The sequence below is a fragment of the Papilio polytes genome, unplaced genomic scaffold (assembly GCF_000836215.1).
Source record: "Papilio polytes unplaced genomic scaffold, Ppol_1.0 DF821122.1, whole genome shotgun sequence".
Lineage (NCBI taxonomy): Eukaryota > Metazoa > Arthropoda > Insecta > Lepidoptera > Papilionidae > Papilio > Papilio polytes.
The window spans coordinates 238,652-261,078 of record NW_013528082.1 but is presented as its reverse complement, the minus strand read 5'-3'; the positions used below and the strand labels follow the sequence as shown (position 1 = coordinate 261,078).

Sequence of the window (22,427 nt, the reverse complement as noted above, 5' to 3'; positions counted from 1 at the left end):
GGGGGGGGGGGGGGTAACGTAAATAAACGTCAAATATAAAAACACAATAACATCCAAATTTATTTATACTTAACACTATTTAAAATGATCTTTGTATTACAATGTGTAAGTCTTGCGATTGTCGACGAACCATACGACGAAGGTCCGTATCTGCGAGGGTCGGAGTGTTACCACGAACTCCGACTCGTTGCTCTCCTGAGAGTCAGAACTGCTTTCAGCCATTTCCTCATCTTTGCTCGCCGTCCTAGAAGTTATTTATGAACCCTTATTTCAACGGAGTTTTTTGTTGCATACAATTAAAAAAACACACTAAAAACAAAATGTCACATTATTTCTTAACTAATACAATAGATTTTTTTAGTTGTTTACACACTGGATATTATCGAATTAAGAATTTTCGGGTTACTGAAACTTTCTAGATCCTAGACCACAGTTGGCAGTACCTCTTTCTCCTGGTATTTTCCCACTTTTCCCCTTCCTCTCGACTCTCCTCCTCAGCGCCATCTGACGTATCAGCCTCGTAGTCCTGGTAACTCCTCATAGCTTCCTTACGTCGCTTCGCTCTGAGATGTGCCAGCTCCGTCTTGGGCGCCATGTGAGTGAATTGAGCTAAAAATCAAGGAACGGATAGTTATGGATGAACTCTAAAAGGTTCAAAATTTCCTTTATAGCTTAAAAATATTAAAAATGTAAATGTCGGTTGTATAACCAATAATGTAAAACATACCTTTACGTAATTGCGAAAAAGTTTTCGTGTTGTCCACTTCACTATCATTATCTTGTCCACTTTCTGCACTCTGACGTTGCTTTTCTCTTGTGATCCTCTTTTTATAAACCTCCAATGGGATACTTGTAGTAGCGTAAGTCTTCCCTTTTCTTTTATTTCTATTCCTTCTAGATTTCCTTGTCGTCCGTTCTATTCTTGATAACTCTTCGTGCTTTTCTATTCTTATCTTCTTTCCCTTGATCTTCTTGAATCGTCTAGGCGCTGGGGTCTGTGGTTCAGGTCGCGGCTTCAGAGTGTTGGCTGGTTTCATTTTGTAGTACATTTCGTACATCGACCGCGTTATGCCGTCGTCGGGTTCATTGGAGAAGTATTCTGAAAATTTGTTTAATTTTATTATTTTCATTGCAGTGGTTCAAAAATGTTATTATTAGTTTGTATTAGTGTCTATACTACTTAAGAAAAGACAAGTTTCTTTCATACCGCCATTACGTCTGTTACTTTTCACACTGTGACTTCCATTTCTTCTCCTCGCAGATCTTTTTTTCAAATTAGATGAGAAATCCTCATCTTCCGTGGAGCCAACCTCTTCAGAACAGTTGCCCCACTCCACGAAGAATTTCATCGGTTTCACTCTACTTCGGTTGTAGTTTATTTGAGGAGATTTTTTAGAGTCCGCTCGAAATCTAGTTCTTAGAAGGTCCCCGCTCAGATCTGTTTTAGGTGCAAATGCAATATGTCTGAAGTCTGTTGGTATTATTGAGTTATTTTTTGTTTCTACTTCATCATATAATGTTGTTTCGTTGTATGGTTTCGTTGTTGTTTCAACATGAGTGGTAAACGCATTAGGATCAGATGCATTGGCTTCGTTTACTATATCGATCATATTTTCAGTGATATTCAGCGACCTCTTGCGTCGATCTTCGTATTTATATCTGGATTTATATGTTTTCTGCTTTGGTGTAACATTTATCTTCTTGCGCGGTTGTTTTCTTACGAAATATGTATCTTCTTGGGTAAACTCTGAAAGAAAGAATATGACTGAGAGTAATATAAACTAGTACTTAGGAGTTATAATACAATATATTGGACAAAGTATGGTACCCGAGTCTTTTCTCTCAGTGCGTTCTAGTTTATCGTCGGTGTAGTCGACGTTGTCCTCAGGCAGGATACCATCGTCTCCACCTGAATACACATATCTGAAAGAACAAACGGTCTTATTAAAACCTGGACTATGGAGGACAGTCGTCTTGTTTTCTATTAATTCTTATTGTTATTGTAACTAGTGTAACCTGGTGCTCCAGTCCATCTGTCGCGCCTCTTCCAGCCACTGGTTGGCGGCGAGTGTGGTCTCTCGAACCATGCGTACTTCATGCTGCCCAAAGATCTTTCGCAGATCCACCACAATGTGTGTTGTCCGCGGACTCTCGTCCGTCGTGTCCTTCTCCATTTTGAATATCTCTATAACAAACAATTGTAATTACAGAAGTAGTCAATACTCGTACATAGGAATACTTCTTACTTTCTTACAACGCATTTACAATTTTGCACAGAAGGTAATCTATGTTGGAACTCAACGGTTATGATCCAATACCTTTGTCAGAATTTTCGAGTGTGTTCTCAAGTCGAAGCAACACGGAGCCTGCCTTCCAGGGCTCCAGCGTGATGATATGTATGTGGCGTGGTAGACCATGCAGCCGGACCGCTGAGTACTGCAAAGTTTATATTCGTAATTCTTTCATGATCTTCGAGTTCGGTTTGGTACTTTGTGAGACAAAGGGTACATTATAAGGAACGTACTCTTTTATTCCTGACGTTCTGCCATTTTCTTCTATTGATCTTCTCCCCGGGAGCCAAGAAAAGCCAGGGTTCCATCAGCCACTTTCGAGCCGTGTACGACACGCGCTCCGAGAATGTTTGCTCGTCCACTAAGAAACATTGAAATTTGACTTGTAGTAAAACCTTTTTATAAGTCGCTATAATCTTTGTAAAACTTACTTTCTTGGCGATAGTTGCCGAACATGATCCTGTGCTTCCCCTTTACCACCAGCCCTACTCCGTAAGCTTCCTCGTTCAGAGTCTCTTCTAGGCCAAAGCCATCGTCGGTGAGAAGTCTTCTATGAACCTGGAAAAAACACAAATATTGATTGATAGTAAGGATAGTGACTATTAGCAAAATTAGTACAACATTGATCGATTTTGTTGTTACCATAAGCTCAATCTCGCCCTCGCTGTAGGAGGTGCCGCCCTGCGCGCGGTCTGTCAGCACGCAGAGTTCCACGCTGGCGTTGTTGGCACGTACGCAAATGCGTGACGTCACCGGGTAGTAGCACGCCGCCACCGGCTTCTTCACCTGGTGACCTGCAACACCAATGTAAGAACACTAAGAGCGAGCGCACACTATTGACTAAACTCTCGCATAACTGTTGTGCTATTGTCGATTGTTTTTCAGGCAATTAAAATGTTTCGTTGCACAGCTAAACATCGAGTAGTGTGCGCACATCAAAGGAATCAAAGCGCGACTAAATAGTTGTGCGATAGTTTAGTTTCAGGTGTGCACATGCTCTTAGAGAAGCACTGTCCATACAGCACTAGAAGTGGCAGTGGTATAGTGTCTATCGTTGTTTTAAATTCGTGTGATGAAGCCATTTATGTTATATCAAGACATTTTACCAACTTACTAGTGCTCTCATTCCAGCAGTTTCGCTTCATCATCTGTCGGCTGTTGGCATCCGTGTAGAACTCGCCGCTGTTGCTAATGTTCGTCTTTAGGATGCTCACCACTTCCTTGCCGAGGTCGTTCCTGCAAATTAAAATAACAGCTATTTACTTCTACCGCATCTAGATTTTTGACACACTTCACGGATATCCTGCTGAGTTGTTTAATCTGTAGTTATTTTTGTACTAACCCAACCGGTATTGGTCCGATGATCCATTCCAGCTCAATAAACTCCTCGCCCCTGTACAGCCGGATGACCTGTGTCACCCAGTCGCTGAACCTCTGACGTATCTCCTTGATCAGTGACCCTCGGACCGCGTGGTAGATCACTTTCTCTGCAACCTACAGGAAAATCATAGTACCGGACCGGAGCTGAACTGGACTTTCCCAATGGATTTCTCCATTAAGCCGTTTTACTGTCCGCATTTATAAGTGGTGCACACAAAGCGGAGAATAAAAACTTTGAGAATACCAGGATCAAATATTTTTTATTAGGCATTGTGGATGATACGTGTATAATAAGAGCGCCCCCCTCCCTTTGTCTAAACTATCGCATAACTGTTTAGTCGCACTTTGATTCCTATGAACTTATATGGAGGTGAGGCTACTCGATTGATAGTTGTCCAACTAAACAGTTGAATTAGCTGCGAAACAATTGACAATCGTGTGCGATAGATAGTTTGGTAAAAGGTGTGCCCCCGCTCTAATTCTATGTTCTTTGTGGGCTTACGGGTGTGGGCCGGTTCCTAGAAGGCCGGAAGCTATACGCGCCGGATTGCAGCGGCTGCTGCACCTGGCTGTAGTAGTAGAAGTTCTGGGAGATCTGCACCTTCACGCCGTCCACGTGCTGGATGGACTCCAGCAGGCCCGTCTCCTTGTCTATCGTTACTTTTAAATACTGGAAAGAGTAATAAATAAAATGATGGATGTGTATGTGTAAAAATTATAATAATTAAATAAATAATTCAGATCCACCTCATTAGATATATTAGGTGTCAATTCTTGATCAGCTTCAGGGCCATGGTGGGACTTCTTTACGAAAGTAGATTCTTCCTGAAAACAAAAACGGAGAACAACTTCCTACACCAATTCACATATTGTAAAACTGACTATTGATTAATATTTAAATATGGCAAACGAGTTCAGTCTATGCTCTTGAAAAAAAAAATCAGGAAATTCAAATACAGATTTCTTGTTTCACTAAATAGGTCATCCATTGTTATCTAGACTAAATATTTCATCATAACCTGGAAATTGGTTTAATCATTGACAGATTTTTTGAGTCGTTGTTTTACTGAACCATTGTAACAAATGGAGAAAAAAAGTATTAGTCATTTGGGAAGTGAAGCGAATCTGCAATCGAATTAGTATTAAGTCTCATAATCTCGTTTTATAGCTTACGTTACAAAAAGATTTAAACCAGTAACATTTTAAAAGTAACAAGGGAACTAGTCTGCCTTCTTTTAAAAATTTGAATACAACCTCAAAGCTAACAGACCTCTTCATTTCTAAGGTATTTGTCACACTTGTACGCAGGTTTACCAATGGATCCCTGATGGGTGCGAGGTAGTAGGCTGTGTAGCCGAGTGGCGGTATATTCTCCGCCTCGAAGCACAGCTCCTGGATAGCGCTGGAGCTGCGCCCCGGCAGGTTGATGACGGACGCGGGCAGCGGGATTAGCTGGTATTCCACTTCCTCATCTGCAACAGTCTTATGTATTTTTACATCTTTCCTCGTCTTCTGCTTTCAAACAGAGAAAGGATCTTATTATAATTTAACCTACAAACGAAGCAAACAACGAAATGTGTTATAAACTACAATGACAATTAACTATGAAAATGGTAGAAGGAGTAACATATTGATGCAAGAAGAATATAGTTGGTTGGTTTGCTGTTGGTGAGGTTCTGCTTACCATTGTAGTCCCGGATAGAGTAGTGCATAGCGATGGCAGGCAAGCGTACATGGTAGTACGTCTTGATGCTGGAAGGGTTGTAAACCAGCAGCAGCATCGTGTCCTGACTCTCGGAGAACTGAACACACATAAACTTAGATAAACACCTTTTAATTAACAAAATAATAATTTTCTAGTTGTAACAATACACAGAACTGACCCTGCATTGGCTCATGTTGAGCTGGTGACAGATGATGAACTGCTGGTTGTTTTTGGAGCGCCGGCTGCCTCCCCAAGTTGGGGTCAGTGAACTGAGGAGTCGAATAAGTAAGTTTTTTACATTAATTACACAAAGTTCTTTTTACTACCTTGTCTTTTGTAACCTAGTGAAATGGTGTACCTGAGATATTGGGAAACTTTCTTAGAGCAAGACTCAACGGCATCGGTCAATGTTCGTATGAAGTCCAACGTTACATGCTGTTGACTGGTGCCTGGAGACAGGAGAAAAACAATTGATCAGAGTTCATGATGTCGGATGTCGCGCGCGCACACGTGAAACTAAAATATCGCACGACTTTTTAGTCTCGTTTTGCTCTAAAAATAAGTAAGCATGATGTCTAAACCTGTGATAGCATCATGGTGCAGCAGCAGGCTAACAGCGTGGCGCAGAAGATGCAACTCATAAGAGTCGCCCATACGAGATATCACTGTCAACTGCTTCACAACCTGATAACACACAGAGTAAAGATACGTTCACACTTGACAACTGCATTAAAAGACAACTAAAGAGTTGCGGGAACACCGACAAAAAAAAATACTTGACTTGACCTCTACAATTAAAAACCTATAAAGTACCTGTAGGAAGATGTGAGATTTCCTCGCGAGATATTTCAGACTTGGTCGCGAAGTGTAGAAGCCAGTCCAGTAGGTGGTAGAGTCACTGCCATATGGTAAGTAGTCGCTCTGTAAAATCAAATCATATTAATTTATTATTGACTCTTAAGAGCTTAAGACCTATGACTAAACTATCGCACAACAGTCGTGTGATAGTTTGGTCCAAGGTGAGCGCGTCTTAGTTTTAGTATCAGTGACACTACCTTCTCCGTAAAGACCGACTTGTCTCGCCTGCCGTACATGTATATAGCCTTCAGATAACAGGAAGGGGTGGAGTAGAACACATTGACGTCGGACAGGTTTGCGGGATGAGTGGTCACGTGGCTGAAATCATATATAATTTTACAAACACTTCATATATAACTGTTATCTGTTCCAATCAGAGAATTCTTCCCGACGTGTTACAATGTTTGTTTTATTTATGACTAGCTTCCGCCTACGATTCCGGCTGTGGAATTAAAAAAAACAAAAGCAAGTAGTCTATGTGCTCTTTCAAACTATCTTTCATCGAGATCCGTTCAGCATTTTAGGCTACAAACTCCAATAAACATCTGTACATCTAAACTTTCGCATTGTAAACGTTACTTGATAAGTTTGTCGATGTTCATGAACCAGTTGGCGGCGCTCTGGTAGGTGAAGTCTCCGCCCATCGTCACCATTATATTGTCGTGGTCGTAATACTTCGCCTGACGCTCTATCTGCGCTATGAAGTCGTTCACCTGAACAGATAATTAGTTAATATTAAAAGCAAAGGTATAACGTTCAATTATTTTTATTTTATCTTAAAAAAAAACTAAAATGACTCTACATCTATGGACAATTTCATTGAGATCCGTTCAGCAGTTTAGGCTACAAACTCTAACAAACATCCATCCATCTAAACTTTCGCATTTATAATCAGTAAGATGTAATGTAAAAGAAGTGAGAGGTGTGTCAGGTTCACGCCATAAGGGGGTCAGTGGTCTCTGCCTACACCTCTGGGTTATGGGTGTGGGATATTATTATAATTCTAGATTTTTTGTAGACCTTTGATGAAACAATGCTTATTTAAAATTGTAACTTTAAACAGTAATATAGTAATTAAATATTTTAGTTGGTTATTTATAATAATTGAGTAATTAAATCAGGATTTCTCGCGATTTTTAAAGAAATTGGTTAATTCGAAATGATTTAATATCTTTTTGTTTTGTATTAAGTTGTTTGAAGAAATAATTTCACGGAAAATCTAGGTCATGGTAAAATATTATTGTTTTTCCTTCGACCTGATATAATTAATGTTTGTTTTCTCTTTATTGTCTTTTCCACATAAAGTAATGGAATTATTTGCGTTTGGAAGGTTTAAAATAATAAGTAACATTGTCATTCCAATTCGGCTTTATACGTAACGCTTTATTTTGTGATTCATTACACTTTTATTTATATCAAGATAAATAGTAACTAAGCAAGTATTTAACTAATAACTATTCGAAAGTCTGTGTTTATGTTCACCAACCTTATTTGTAACTTCTGTCACAAAAAGAAGAATAGAAACGACAGATATAACACAAAAGTATCTAGTTTTATTCTTTCTTACTTAATAACTTCTTACCCTGGCGTCGGCGTTGTAGACGTGGCTGTCAGGGTCGTCAATGATGGGCTCATCGCTGCAGAGGAAGTCGAAACAGAAACCATCGGGAGCGTTGTATAGGTTGAACAGATTGTGCGTCATTATATCCGACATCTTGCCTGATATACAATAAATACTACTTTACAATATACCCGAGGTATTGAGATGACTTGAAGAAAAAAAATGTTTACATACCTAGAACATTGCTTCCTCTCCACATAAACTCCATTCTGTCTTCTTCTATCATTGATTCTCTTTCTTTATGATCTACACGTCCTGAAATTGCAATAAACAATTTTGATACGAGACCTGAAATCCCTAAAAAGTTTCCCAAGTTGTCCTCCTATAAGCCTTAGTTTGATGAGTGAAAATGCTCAGTTTTTTATCTAATGCATACCAATAAATAGGCCATCGTATCCCATCTGCGCCATGAGTGAGGCCTGCTCGCGCGTGTGTCCGTACGTATCGACTTGCCATGCTGCCTTCGGCTTGCCGCATGGCCCTAGCGTGTCGTTTAGCTTCCTAAAATGATCGTTAAATAGTATGAACCTATCCAAGACTACGATTAAAAGACCAAGTAATCCTAACTGCCCACGTACCACTATGTCGTGAGTATCACTGACCTGAGTCCCCAAGTATACTGGTCGATGATCTGAAGGTAGTCAGTGGTAGCCTCGTCGTTCTGCACCCAGCCGCCGCCTGCGAACTCGACGCGGCCCTCCGCTACTAGTGCGCGGAAGGTAGCCCGCGTCGCCGGCCGCTGCTCCTTCCACCAACGCCAGAAGTACACCGTCTCAGAGAAAGTGAACCTGGAAAATCAGATAGCTTAAGCAAACTTAAAGTAAAAAAGAGAGTAAACGTTCCAGCACGATTTTCTTATAATTCTTCGAGTATTTCGTTTGGATTGAAGTTGGTCATATACTTCGTTTGCTTTCATTAACAACATAATAGGGAGAACTAATTACTTATTGATTCAACACAGTTCTCTAAGAATTAATCATTTAGGTTTCTGGAAAAAATTATACATTTTTCTTACTTTCCCGAAAGAGTAATTAACTTTTAATTCAAAACGCAGCGATATCTGATAGTCGTCATTTATTCGTCACATTTGTAAAGTCAGTAAAAATGTGTTGAAAAGAACTTACTTCCTTCGCTTATCATGAAGTAACTCTGACAGAACGGAATGGTATATCAGCTGAACATTCGCCGTGCTCACGGATGTCCGCGCTAAAATAAAAATCACAATTATTTAAGCTTGAGTAATTGCTTAAATATTAATGTTATTTCTCTTATTAGATTCCTTTACGCATTATAAATGAAGGGTTTTTTATTTGTTACTTACTTCCATAGTAATATTCATCATAAGTCTTAACCCAGCCCGCGTCCATATGCGAATGAGGAATAAGGTGCACGTTCAATGCGCCGTCTCGAGTTTGCGGACATTGCTAGAGAACAAAAAATCTGCTAGTTACGGAAATTATTTTAAATGATTTTGACTTAAGTTCAATACTATTTTTTACATCCCACCATATATGAGTGTTCTAGAGTGTGCGTAACTAACACAAGGTATCAATGAAATATGTGAATGGTCAAGAAACAGATGGGGCCTAATTTAGTTCCCTGGGGTACTCCTCACTTAATATAGGACAGTTATTGCTTTCAAACGTTAAAACCTGCCTTTAACTGTAGCTGACAATAGAAAAATGTCACAGCCATAAAAAGTAAGTGTGTAATTCAATTAAAGCCAGCTTTCAACTTGATACTAGATAGTAGAGTGTCAAAAGCTTATCACTGTTTGAAGAAGACGGTAAAGGTTTTTGAACGACAGGAGCAAGCCTATTTCCATCAGAACACCAAAAATTTTAAAGTAAAAAGTCGTTGACCATAGATTATGATGTCCACTTACCTTATACCCACATTCTGTCTTTTGCTTTACATTCAGACTTTGACTTCCATGCACCAAACTAAGTAGAAATAAAAATGTTTCACGAAACATCATTATTTTAGTATAAAATTGCAAATGTACTAATTAAAATTGGTAATTTTACATATTTAAAAATCTATAATATAATTTATTTTTTAAATCTAAGTAACCTATTGTATTTTAGCATTGTTAATATGAATTTTCACTTTTTTTATAACATGAGGTTCATTGAGCACGCGATCGTTTTCTTAAATCAATGCGGTTCCGGAAACTGACGAAGCGATTATGCCATACGAATTGATACTGAAGTTACGTATGAAGTCGTGTAATGGTTTTTGTTTATGATAAGGATGCGTTTACAATAGCATTGTTAATTGTAACATTGATCTTAGGTCTTACACGTTGGATGTTGTCTTTCACAAGCGAATTCAATATATATTTCTATAAATTATTGTATGGCTTTGTCTATTAATCATATTGAATGTTTTTAACTATATTTAGTTGGTTAATATCTAAGCCATGTTGCTTTAATTTTTGCTTACTATCTTAAGTTGCTAATCACTTAGTTTTTTTTATTGAAATACCATTGTTGCTGTAGCATTATTTGCAGACAATTTCCAGTAAAATTTCGTGATACAAGTTACGTTTAAGTTGCAGTAATTTTCGGACATTTCCAATATGTCTTCACCCTAAGCCGCCTTATGGCTAAACGGCGAAGTTCAAGCTAGCAATAACATATGTGTCGAATTCATGAAAACATTCAACAATCAGAAGTGTTTTCACATGAATTGTCTTAATCAGTTATAATAATACGCAGTTCCATTGTGTAATGTACACTGACGAAAATTTTGAGAGATTAACATCATATAAACATCTTTGGCTTCATTACTAAGATCTGCTATACACGGATACTTAGCAGTCTGTGGGACAGAAAACTCTAGTCCGTGTATAGCAAAACAAAGTTTGAGTTTGAGGAAAAATTAGAATACATCACAAAAATAAACATAGTCTTGAGAAGACCACTTTCCAATACAAAAGAGTTTTCTTTTTATTCATTGTAGTTGAAGAGTAGATGTTCTATTCTTCGAAATGTTTGTTTAATATTAGAAACAATAGATTAAAATATAAACATGGTTCAGTAACAATGTTGTAGAAGACAAAAATATTTATAGAGACAATATATTGTAATAAAAATATTACTTTCTCAGTACTAAATCATATATTGATTTATGATCTGAGAAGCAAGCGGTCAGCTTGTCATCGACCTGTACGAGATGATGACATAAACAAGAAAGTGTTAAGACTGAATGTGAGTTACAAAGATAGAGGAAGAAGGAAGTGTGGGTGGATCGGAAGAGGATATGCTTTAGAAGAGTGTGGAATCAGATATAACGACTGATAGAGACTGGAAGAGCAGCGCAGTGCCACCTTCTGTAGGGACAAGGGCAAGTTGATGATGATTTAACTGTGAGCCACCATTTACAAAGAGATATAACCATCTCTGTTTTATAATACTGGATAAAAGAGAGAGAGAGAGAGAGAGAGAAGAGTCTATGAAAGTTTCGTGGATAAAAATACAGCTTAAAAACCGATGAATCTTTGTTTTAAACAAAAGATTGTCAGTGTATTTTTTATAAAATAATATTTACTTCCGGGTTTCGATAAATAAAGGAAATTTCATCTCGATTTCAAATTGTAAAATAAAAAACAAGGAACTAGAATTTCGGAAAAAAAAACTCGTTTCGTTTTATGTGTTTTTTATGCAACACATATTTTAAAATCCTGTTTGTAAAGGTTGGTGTTATCGATGTCCACTTCCTTACATTGTAAATTAATTAACGAATAACTTTAATTAGGCGACAAACATGAAAACTGAAGGTTTCAGGCCTTTTGTGGAGAAGAGGATTTAAACTTACAAATCTTACTAATATTATATTCGTAAATGCAAAGGTTTGGATAGACGAATTGATGGTTGTTTATTATTGTTTGTAGACTAGACTACTGAACGGATTTGGATGATATTTTTCATAGATATAGAGCATACTCTGGAAGAGAACATAAGCTACTTACTTTTTATCCACGCAGACGTAGTCGCGGACTAAAACTAGTAATGTAAACGGCGATCATTTACAAAATATGTTGCAACGAAGTGTCTCAAAATCATAGTTATTTGAAGTTCATAATTTTATTAGATCGTGAGAAAATGTCAACAAGGTTAACCAAGTTAAGCCTTCCGGTCATACGCGTCCGGAATATTAGATTGACACTTGATTATCGGTACAAATGCATATTTGATTAATTTTCTATTAATTTTAGAGCAAAGGTACTACATATTTATTACACAAAATTTATTCGAAACGTGCCTCGAATGTCGTGGATTTTCTTATGACTATATCCAACTTCAGACTAATATTGTAAATGCGAAATTTCGATGCATTTTTGTTCGTATATCTAAAACGGTTGAACAGATCTTGATGAAATTTGGTACTGACAAAACATAGGCTATATTTATCGGGTCGCGGAAAACTATCGCAAAACTGTTGTGCGATTGATGATTGTATCGCAGCTAATTCAAATGTTTAGTTGCACTTGCCCAACTAAAAACTTTTTAATAAAAAAACAAAACCGACTTCCAAACAAAATACACGAAAAACAAAACAAAATGCACTAAAAACAAAACAAAACATTCTCAAAAAAACAGTACACTAAAAAGTAACGAAATAATTCCTTGAAAATAGTAAACCTACCTTATTGTAACTGTTATGTCTATATTGTACAATTATTTTTACTTTGATGTCGGTGTCTTTTATTTAGCAAATTTATATAGCTTATTAAATGAGCTAGAATTCTTCTATACATCATTTTTATGTAAGTCTTATAGTTTAGGCTACGTAAGCAAAGAAAGCAAAAATGACCCGAAATTTCGTCGCACGATTTTGAGTTAAACTATTTAACTACGTCGTAGTCTTAGACTCCAAAAATTAAACAAAAAAATGGGACCCACCTGCAAGCATTACCTTTCGGATAAAAAAAGAATTATCCAAATCGGTCCACTAGCGGCGGAGTTATGCCGTAACACACATAAAAAAAATAATAATAAAAAAAAATATATCGACGAATTGAATACCTCCTTCTTTTGGGAAGTCGGTCAAAAATAGAGTAGTGTGCGGACCTCTATAATAGCTCATAGGAATCAAAGCGAGACTAACCAGTTGTGCGATAGTTTAGTTTCAGATTGCACGCTCTAAGATTTGTCAATTCTTTCTATTTTGACAATTGTTGGAGAATAATCTAAGTATTGTAAAAAAAAAAGATTGGTTAGCGATATTTTGAGAATGCAGGACAGAAACAGTGGCATATATTTAGAAAGAATATTATTAAAGAGAAGTCAAACTGGTACCATGAAGAAATAGAGCACTGTTTCAATAAACGAAGAAATTGATTTATTACGAAAGATACAGTCTACTGTCGTATTGTTTTGTTGCATATCGTGTTTTGTTTTTTTAAAGGTAAACAAACTGTAATGAATTTTGTCAACAGTGTAGCGTAATAAATCAATCTACTAAGGACAGATCGTCAAAAAAGGATATTTACCTGATAAAAAAAAAACATTTAAAAATGTTTGATATTAAATTTAATTGAACACATTATCACTTAAGATTATCCCAAGTTTTGTTGTTTATTAAAGGACACTACCTAAGGAACTTCGTTAGTGACTCTAACGTTACCCCATACAAACTTTGGACCCCCAATTTTGGACCTTTACACAGCAAAATTTAATAAACCCAGTAGTTTAGGCTGTGCGTCGATCGTTGAGTCAAAACTCGATGTAATAGAGGCTATTTTTCGCTTCTAAAGTTCGTGTCGTCACTAAAATATTATTTTCAATATGACCTTGAAACTCAAAATTCATATAAACGACCTTTTAAAATCAATTTCCGAAGTAGAACGTATTTTTTTCAACGCAGACAGCTCGTTTACGATCTGCATAATTGAAAAAAAATGTCGCTGACATTGACAGGTTGAGCAAATATTTTGTATCTGTTTGTACTTGATAAACATTACCGGAAGTTAATTGTTGATAGCGTAATAAAAATACTTTAATATTGTAAAGTTTATTGAATGATATTTTAACAAGTTTAAGATAGACAGGAAGATACTACGATTGTATGTTTTTATGGTAAAAGGTGACAAGCGACCAAGCGGCCACTGGATATTGTCAAAATAGCGAAATCTCCGCAGCCCATATTCGCATTTACAGATGCGTTGCCTAATCAACAGAGGATTGGACGCACAGTTAGATATCTCTCCTTTCACAGCGTCCCTTTTCCTGTCAAATAGGCTTTCGTTTCTCTTCTTTGACGTACGACGATGTTGTGGACAAGATATGACAAATTTATAAAACAAAATCTCATCAACAGCATGCCTTATTCATTTGTTTTAGAATTAGAAGCATAATGTACTCGTGAACCATTTAATTCTATTTAGAGCAAATTTCCACCAATTACTAGCTTACATTAAAGAATGAAATTCATTCAGTTTAAAACTGTGAATGAATAAATCTAGTTAATTCATATAATGACGATGTTCGCAATCGTTCGGTGACATGGATTAATTTACTTCTAATCCGCAATAAGTCCTCCTTGTATAGCCTAAGGCATGTTGCTGGCAGCCTTGGTACATTTTTGCAGCGCCCACATTGTATCTTTCTTAAAAATACTTTCGCTATTGTAGATAACAATGTTTTTTTCATTGACAGAAGGTATAAAAACCGCCAAAATCACCACATAGAACTAAATATGTACCATCGACATGTCCGGGTTCGATTTCATCAAAAAATTTGTTATTCGATTTTCAAATTATAATCTAAAATTAGACGTTCTTACGGTAAAGCTACATTTAGCTTTCTAGAACTTTCAAGAACGTCTAATTTTGTAATACAATATGCATATCTCATATGAGTAAAGGCAACCCGCATGTCAGACTAGTTGTCTATGGCCTTCAAACTTAGGGTTCCTTTATGCTCCTAGAGTCGTAGGCTCCTGGCCCTCCACTGGAGGCTGATGATGTTGATGAATTCTAATTAACGTAATATCTTACAATGAACCTGGAGGTCGTGCAGTAAGAAGGCATCGTCGTGGTATTTGCACTTAATATCGCAAGGCAAACTGGACCACGTGAGTTGACGTACAGACTTACGCACTATGTTTTATGAGGTCGCATATTTCAAATACTTCAACTTTTTATAACTGACCATATTTTAAATGAGATGTGCGTAATTAACATTCATACATACATAACTTTCATTAAAAATTAAAACTAAGTCAGTTTTATATTGATTACATAATTTTTAAATTAATCTAATTTCTTCCAACAATTGTCGAGAATGATAATTCTTTACAGATTCGAAATTTGACACGTTACTACGTTTAATATTTTACTAGTCCATTTAGAAATGTACAGCATTTAAGATCTCTCGGTGACGTACATAAATGTTATGGTTAATTAATGGTTATTGCCAACATAAGAAGGTAACTAACAACTTTTTACTCACAATATTAATATGGATAATGGAATAATCTTAATCAATGTCGGGTGAGGTTTCTCGGTTCCATATAAAATATATCTAATTTAGTTTAACTATAGAAAGGTAGTTAACATTGAAAATAATTATTGGACGTAAACCGATGCTTAAACAAAGGAACATTTTATTCGCCTCTTCCCTAGCACACGCCATCTAGTGGTCGAGGCAACACATTTAAGCCATGAATTTCTTGGATGCTTTTACATCTTACGTTAGTTAAATTTTTATATAGTTGGTTTAGTTATTTTTTTCGTACATCTTGTGCTAAATATAGACAGACAGACTAACTAAAATACTGCAAATTACTATTTAATATACATATTATAGTGATTAGATTAACTTATTATCATATTGGAGTCTGCGAAAGAGGTCCGCGTGATAACCATTCACGGTTTCGTTTCTAAATCACCGGTTTTTGTTTTAAACATTTTTTCAAATAGACACAAGTCAGGAAGTGGCGATGAATATTTATGTTGTAATTAGATCCGACTAATTAATGTATTCTCAACACGTTTCGAAAAATTATCGTTGAAGATCTTTTTAATTGTTTAGTTTGAAAATAATTCGATAGATGGCGCTAAATATTGTGAAACTAATGTTATCCTTTAATTTGTTAATATTTACGTCGTTTTTTGTTTTTGTGAACAGATTTTTTTTATGTAACTACTGTTTAGTTTTTTAAGTCTCTTGGTCTAATTAAATGTGGTCTTGCCACATACTTAGGGCATTAATTTAACGTATAATAAGGCAAGCGCACTACATACGAGCATAGCGTAAACGTCAAACAAATTGAATAACCTTGGCATGCTGTCAGTTAAGTGCAATGAGGTGTGGCGCGAGTTCCAGCGAGTGAAGCGTAAGCGTTTCAATTACTTAGAAACGAGGTAAAATGATCAATGAGAAGCATAGTTCTGAAACATGAAATAAAATATTTATATTCCAATACATTCATAGAGCAAATAAAATTATTTATCGTTATACATAAAAAACTAGTAACTTAAGGTATTTTTTTTTATTTGTAACGCTACCAGTTGGGACACACCTTACGCTAGAATGTTAGAACTAATTACAAAGGTCCTTGTCTTTCTGTTTCTTGCTCTACACTGCACAGCTATACAAAATATTCAACGTTTTTAACCGACTATTACAACATGTTTTGCAGCGTTTGCATTGCCGAAACATGTACAAGATACTTGTAGGCTTGAAGAAATATACGTTACGAACTAGACAAAGTGACTTTCGATAAGCGATATCGCTAGCAGAATCGACAAAAAGTGTCAAAACGTATGGAAATAAATACGTGACAAACACGTTATCTAATTTTATAGTCGCTTCCATACATTTTTGAATTTTCGATCAGCGATAGCGATAATCGAACGTTACTCTGTCTTAGGCTTAGGGGGCAGGGCGTTAGAGTAGAACACGATAAAGTATTCGCCCAGGGCGCTAGTGGTCTGCGAAACATAATAACATAATACTTCATACTAATATTATAAATGCGAAAGTTTAGATCAATGGATGTTTGTTAGAGTTTGTAGTCGAAACGGCTGAACGGATTTCGATGAAATTCGGTATAGATGTAGAGGACAGTCTGGGAGAACACAGAGGCTACTTCCTTTTTTTTTAAATTCCACGCAAACAGAATCGCGGCAAAAGCTAGTAACCTATAGTCACATAAGTGCTAGAAAAAGGCGTCATAGAATCTTGCTTTAGGCACCGTTAGCTGGATTTGGTACTCATTAAATCATTGACAAGCAACAAGACTTTTCAATAAAAGTAAATTAGAAACAAACGTCTCAATAAAGGATTCTTGTATCCATTAGAGTAAATGTAATTATAAAGTCTAGTACACACTGACAAGACATTATTGTGTTTTAAACGTAGCTCTGTTAATGCTAACCTTCTGTAGAATGATTCTATAATATTGTCCTTAGATGACATACTCTGAAATACATTTGCTATTAAATTATACACGAACAAGCGTTTTAAAGTGTATATACTATTATAATAAAGCGTAAACACACACTTCTTTGTTACCTAAGATGACAGTAATTACAGCATATTTTTGAATAACTCTTTTTTTTTAAAAAAAGGCCTACACTTACGTCACGCTTTAGGCTACATATTTCACGCCAATAAAGTTAGGGGGTTAATATTTTGGATAAAATCCCTAATGTGGGAAAGAGACCATAAGTTGTTGACATCATGTCATGTTATTTTGACATTTGACAAATGTGAACAATAAAATGATTTTTTTTATAATTTTTTTTATAATTTTTTTTATAATTTTATAATTTTATGCGGATGAAGTCGCATGGGAACAGTCAGTCACTAATATAATTCAATAATATTGTAAACCGAAACCTATACCAGGTCATAAAACATGTCGGAGTTGGGTCTTTCTCCCGACATCATTGCTACCGAGTCTTGGTTTCGTGGGCGTTATTTGGGTGAAGTGCGAGCATTAAAACACTAGAGACACGGATTAACGCAATATATTTCGGAATCTACACTTATCACATAGCAAATCAACAAGCAAGACCGAGCAGTGAGTTCAAAGCACCAATCTTTAGACACTACCAACAAACAAACGATCCAACTCGATCCGTTTCTATTTCAAAAAAGGTCCCATAAACACTATCGAACTGCCTTATAAAGATGGCGCCTAGACCTCACTCAAGCCAAGTGCTCTGCTCTGATTGGTCTTTACTTAATTTGAGATTACAATGTTATTTAGTCCAAGAAAAACGTAACTAGTAAAGTAAAATCGAATTAAAAGTTATTAGGAGCTTTTACAATTTCAATAAACATTAAATATTGCACACAATTCGTAAACAGTAATTCATTAGACAATGGCTACTTAACAACTTCCTATTTTGACTATAATCACAAATTTGTTATCAAAAATATGCTTTAGGCATTATAACAAAATAGAAGTTCGTAATTAAATTAACTTAAGATTTACAAAAGGTGTTTACATGATAAAGAGAACGTTAAGCGTTATAATACAATCAACAAGCAACTCCTTCAATGATTTCCTCCGACATATACATAAATTTACGAAGTTGACTGTACCTTGGAAGACCAAAGACACTGTGTATTCTCGTAGAGAGGTGAACTGTAAGACCATTCAAAACTTTTTACACAAAAGTCACAGATAATAATGATTTAAACATCATCATGATTACGATGTGATTATTATTTAATCTCGCAGCCGGAATGTGACATGCGCGTGAGCATTTAGGTCATTAACACGACCAACGACAAAGTGATCAGGGTGAAGGGCGGCGGGTTCGATTCCCGTGCCGACATTACTAGTAATACATCATCCGTGACATCTTTTAATTATGTACCGTTATACCGCGCACAACTTTGACTAAACTATCGCACAACTGTGATTGTTTGTTTCGCAATTCAACTGTTTAGTTTCACAACCAAAAATCGAGTAGTGTACCTCAATATAATCTCATAGAAATCAAAGCAACTTAAGTTGTGCGATAATTTGGTCAATGTATGCGTGTTATAAGTCTTGTAGTGTAGGTATACAATACAAATATTGTTTAATATCCCAATTATAAAATCGTCTTATAATGCAATGCAAAATTTATAGCGGCCCGGAATATCAATCGAAACGCTGCACTAAACATACCATAGATAATGGACGTAAATGGTTGCAGGTACGGGCCATCCTGCACGCTTTTACTCACACAGCCAACTTTAAATCCACTCGTAACTTTTACATAATTATTTAACACATATAACGAAGCTATAATCGACAAGCAGTGTCGATATTAGTCCTAAAAACGGCCTGGTCTAAATTTCTGCAGTCCCTTTTTTAGGAGCAGTAATGGCAATGCTCGTTTAGTTCAGGTCGGGTTAATGACGTCACCTAGACGGGTCGAGCGCAACTGACCGTTCCGTTTCAGGCTTGGTGCGTGTGCAGGGGCGTTAGTGGGATACGTCTCCTTTCCTCCATAAGTGGGAGCTGCCCCAACGCCGTTTCGTCGCGGACGAAAACGAAAGCGTGCCTGTGTCCCCGCCACTATGCGTTGAGAGGAACAGCGGGGTTTAGTGGGTAGGCCCCATTATGGGGAGAATCCCACATAACTACTGCGTCCCCCCCGAACGCGGAGTATGCATAAAGCATTCCCCTCTGAAAAAAAACAGGCCTGGTGCCTGTGCATACACAACATATTTTGATTGGGTGGTGAATGGACATGGTTATAGGCGACCTAGTATATTCTCGCCCCTTTCCGTTCACCGCCCTGGACTTCTGTTTTTATAAAGGTTTAAAATATTTTCTGATAGAACCAATCAGCAGCACCTTTCACCAGGATGGACATCCTTGTTTACTATCTCTGTTTATCAAACATATTGCAAAAAATATTATGTGATAGTTAGATTCTGTATATTGTTGTATCCGCTATGGTAACCTTCAAAATTAGCACCTCCCCCCCTCACCTTGTAAATCAAAGTGCGTGAACTTGATTGTTCTTGTTACATTTTTTGCATAACTACGTTGTTGTGCGTTATGTTATGTATTTTTATAATATACTATTATAATAAGGCGTAAACACACACTTCTTTGTTGACTAAGATGTCAGCAATCACAGCATGTTTTCGAATAACTTTTTTTTAGCTTTTGGCTATATATTTTCACGCCGTTAAACTTAGGTGTAAATATTTTCGATAAAAACTCTGATGTGGGAAATAGACCATAAGTTGTTGCCAACATCAAGGAATCAAGACTGTCAAGGTTTGTCATGTCATGTCATTTTGACATTTGCTATTGATAATTTGACAAATGTAAACAATAAAATAAAATTTTAATTACATGCGGATGAACCCGCACGGGACCAACTAGTTTTTGATAAATCAATGGAGGTTCTAGTCTCAATCGAGTTCTGTTCTTCCCAGTAATGAGGAATCATGAGGAAATAGAAATTATTACAATATTATTACAGTAAAAGACATTTAAAGAGAAATAGTGTAACAACCGAATGTCATGACCCAAATAAATATATAAGATAAGAAATAAAACTTTTTACATAACCTTACAGGTACCATGAAGGTCTGATAATTAAGACCTAACTCATTAGTTGTAGATTTTGTCTAATTGTCACAAAAACTCTAAAAATTGTAGATTCGTAAAGCTTGTAGTTCCGGATGGGTGGGCAGGATGGAATAAAAACACGTGTACAATTCTAATAACCCTGAAGTTACTGAAGTGTGTAATTTTATTGATGAATAATGGAGGCGGAAATATTTTTATTATATTTTTGAACATGTTATCTGTCGACGATCACAAAATTAAAAAAACATTTTTTTATTTTGTATTTTTTTGTGTAATGTACACCAAGTGTATAAAAAAATTACAGTATGTGTAACATTATTAGAATTGTAGACGTAATTAATGAAAAATATTAATTAAAAAAAGATGGTAAGATATACAATAATTAAAATCTCAAAAATTAAGTAAAAACTCCCTTTATAGATGTTGAAAAGTATTAACAGCGTGCGCACATCTGAATCTAAACTATGGCACAACTGTTTAGTCCCGCTTTGATTCCTATACGGAGCGCACTACTCGATTTTAAGTTATGCAACTAAACAGTTGAATTGGCTGCGAAACAATCGACAATCACACAATTGTGCGATAAATTGGTCTAAGGTTTGCGCCCGCTTTAAACACAAGAAATAATGGTTGATGTCAAAATTAAAAACATTTTTTGAACTACTAGTTCACTCACCCTGAAGAAGGACCCCCAACGGGTTCGAAACTGTCGGTACAACACCGAATGTTATAACATGAGTTTAGCCGTAATAATTATATACTAGTTAATAGTTAAAATTAATATTTAGTTAATGTATTATTAATTTCAAACCACGCTGTAATATTATTAAGAACAGTGAATCTAGTTCTTTGAACTGAAAAGGCTTTTGTTTTGATCGAATGTCAAATTAACTTTCCCAACCTTGGTTTGTGGGACTTATCTTAATATGTCTATTAAAAATTTAATTTATCTTAATAAAGAGTCTTTACAATTGGTGATAATAGCCAGGAATGACCTTTGTACAAGGTTTTAGTGTAAATTCAATAATAGTTAACCACGTTTCTCATTAAAACTAAAGACTTGGTAATGGCTGAATCCATTAATCGATCTCAATTATAAGTACACTTCAATTCTAATCCATTTTCTTCAAATACATTGATCTAAGGATCGTATTGGTAATCTAATAAGAGTGGGTGCACAATCTTATCTTACTAATATTATAAATGCGAAAGTTACGATGGATGGATGTTTGTTAGCGTTTGTAGCCTAAACATGAAATGTTCCTCCATGAAATTTGGCACAGGTTTAGAGCATAGTCTGGAAGAACACATAGGCTACTTTTTATACCGGGATAAGTTACGGTTCCCGTGAGATTCATTAATTTAGTTTTTTAATGTTTACTCGATTATTCTGCAACGGTTCAACATATCTTATTGAAATTTGGCACAGAAGTAAAACAAAGTCTGGAGTATACATGGGATAAGCTTCATCCCCGAGGTGTCCGGCTCCCGAGGGATACGTAGCTTTTTGTTATTAATGTAGTTCGTATGTTTTCTAATACCACGCGGACGAAGTCGCGGGTAACAGCTCGTTTTGGCTAAACTATAGCACAAATGTTGTGCGATAGTCGATTGTTTCGCAGCCCATTCAACTGTTTAGTTGCACAACTAAAAATCGAGTAATGTCACCTCTACATAAGCTCATAGGAATCAATGTGCGACTAAACAGTTGTGCGAGAGTTTATTTTCAGGTGTACATTACGGTGCTCGCTCTAACAATCTATGTTATGTTGGTACAAGTTTTCATTTTAATAGATCTATAAATGGATTTTTTCGCATAAAATCAATAAAACCTACTAATTTTTAACATTTTATTTGTAAACTTTGAAGACGTAAGGCGTGATTTAATTCTAACTGTATGTAGTTAAATTAAATTTCATGGTCAATACATGTTCGGCATACGTAAACAAAATTCTTGAACTAGCCCGCGAACTATGTGTACTTGAAGCATGGACAGTGGACCACAGAGCTA

At 36.2% G+C, this 22,427-nt stretch overlaps 1 protein-coding gene across 1 annotated transcript; it reads right to left on the bottom strand.

Annotated features, from left to right (window-relative positions):
* Positions 1–36: 36 nt before the first annotated feature.
* On the bottom strand, positions 37–10,028 carry LOC106109601 (lysosomal alpha-mannosidase-like). Its single transcript, XM_013291164.1, has 29 exons — positions 9,741–10,028; positions 9,177–9,279; positions 8,980–9,061; positions 8,458–8,643; positions 8,232–8,356; positions 8,030–8,110; positions 7,817–7,953; positions 6,814–6,947; positions 6,432–6,552; positions 6,190–6,297; positions 5,958–6,060; positions 5,735–5,825; positions 5,555–5,645; positions 5,356–5,473; positions 4,986–5,143; positions 4,419–4,496; positions 4,174–4,341; positions 3,634–3,785; positions 3,406–3,527; positions 2,934–3,085; positions 2,723–2,849; positions 2,525–2,652; positions 2,319–2,436; positions 2,017–2,185; positions 1,829–1,923; positions 1,208–1,747; positions 728–1,099; positions 444–609; positions 37–244 (listed from the first exon to the last, which is right to left on the bottom strand). Exons 1-29 carry the CDS (start codon positions 9,831–9,833, stop codon positions 97–99), a joined length of 4,266 nt encoding a protein of 1,421 aa, XP_013146618.1. The 5' UTR covers positions 9,834–10,028; the 3' UTR covers positions 37–96.
* Positions 10,029–22,427: the final 12,399 nt, after the last annotated feature.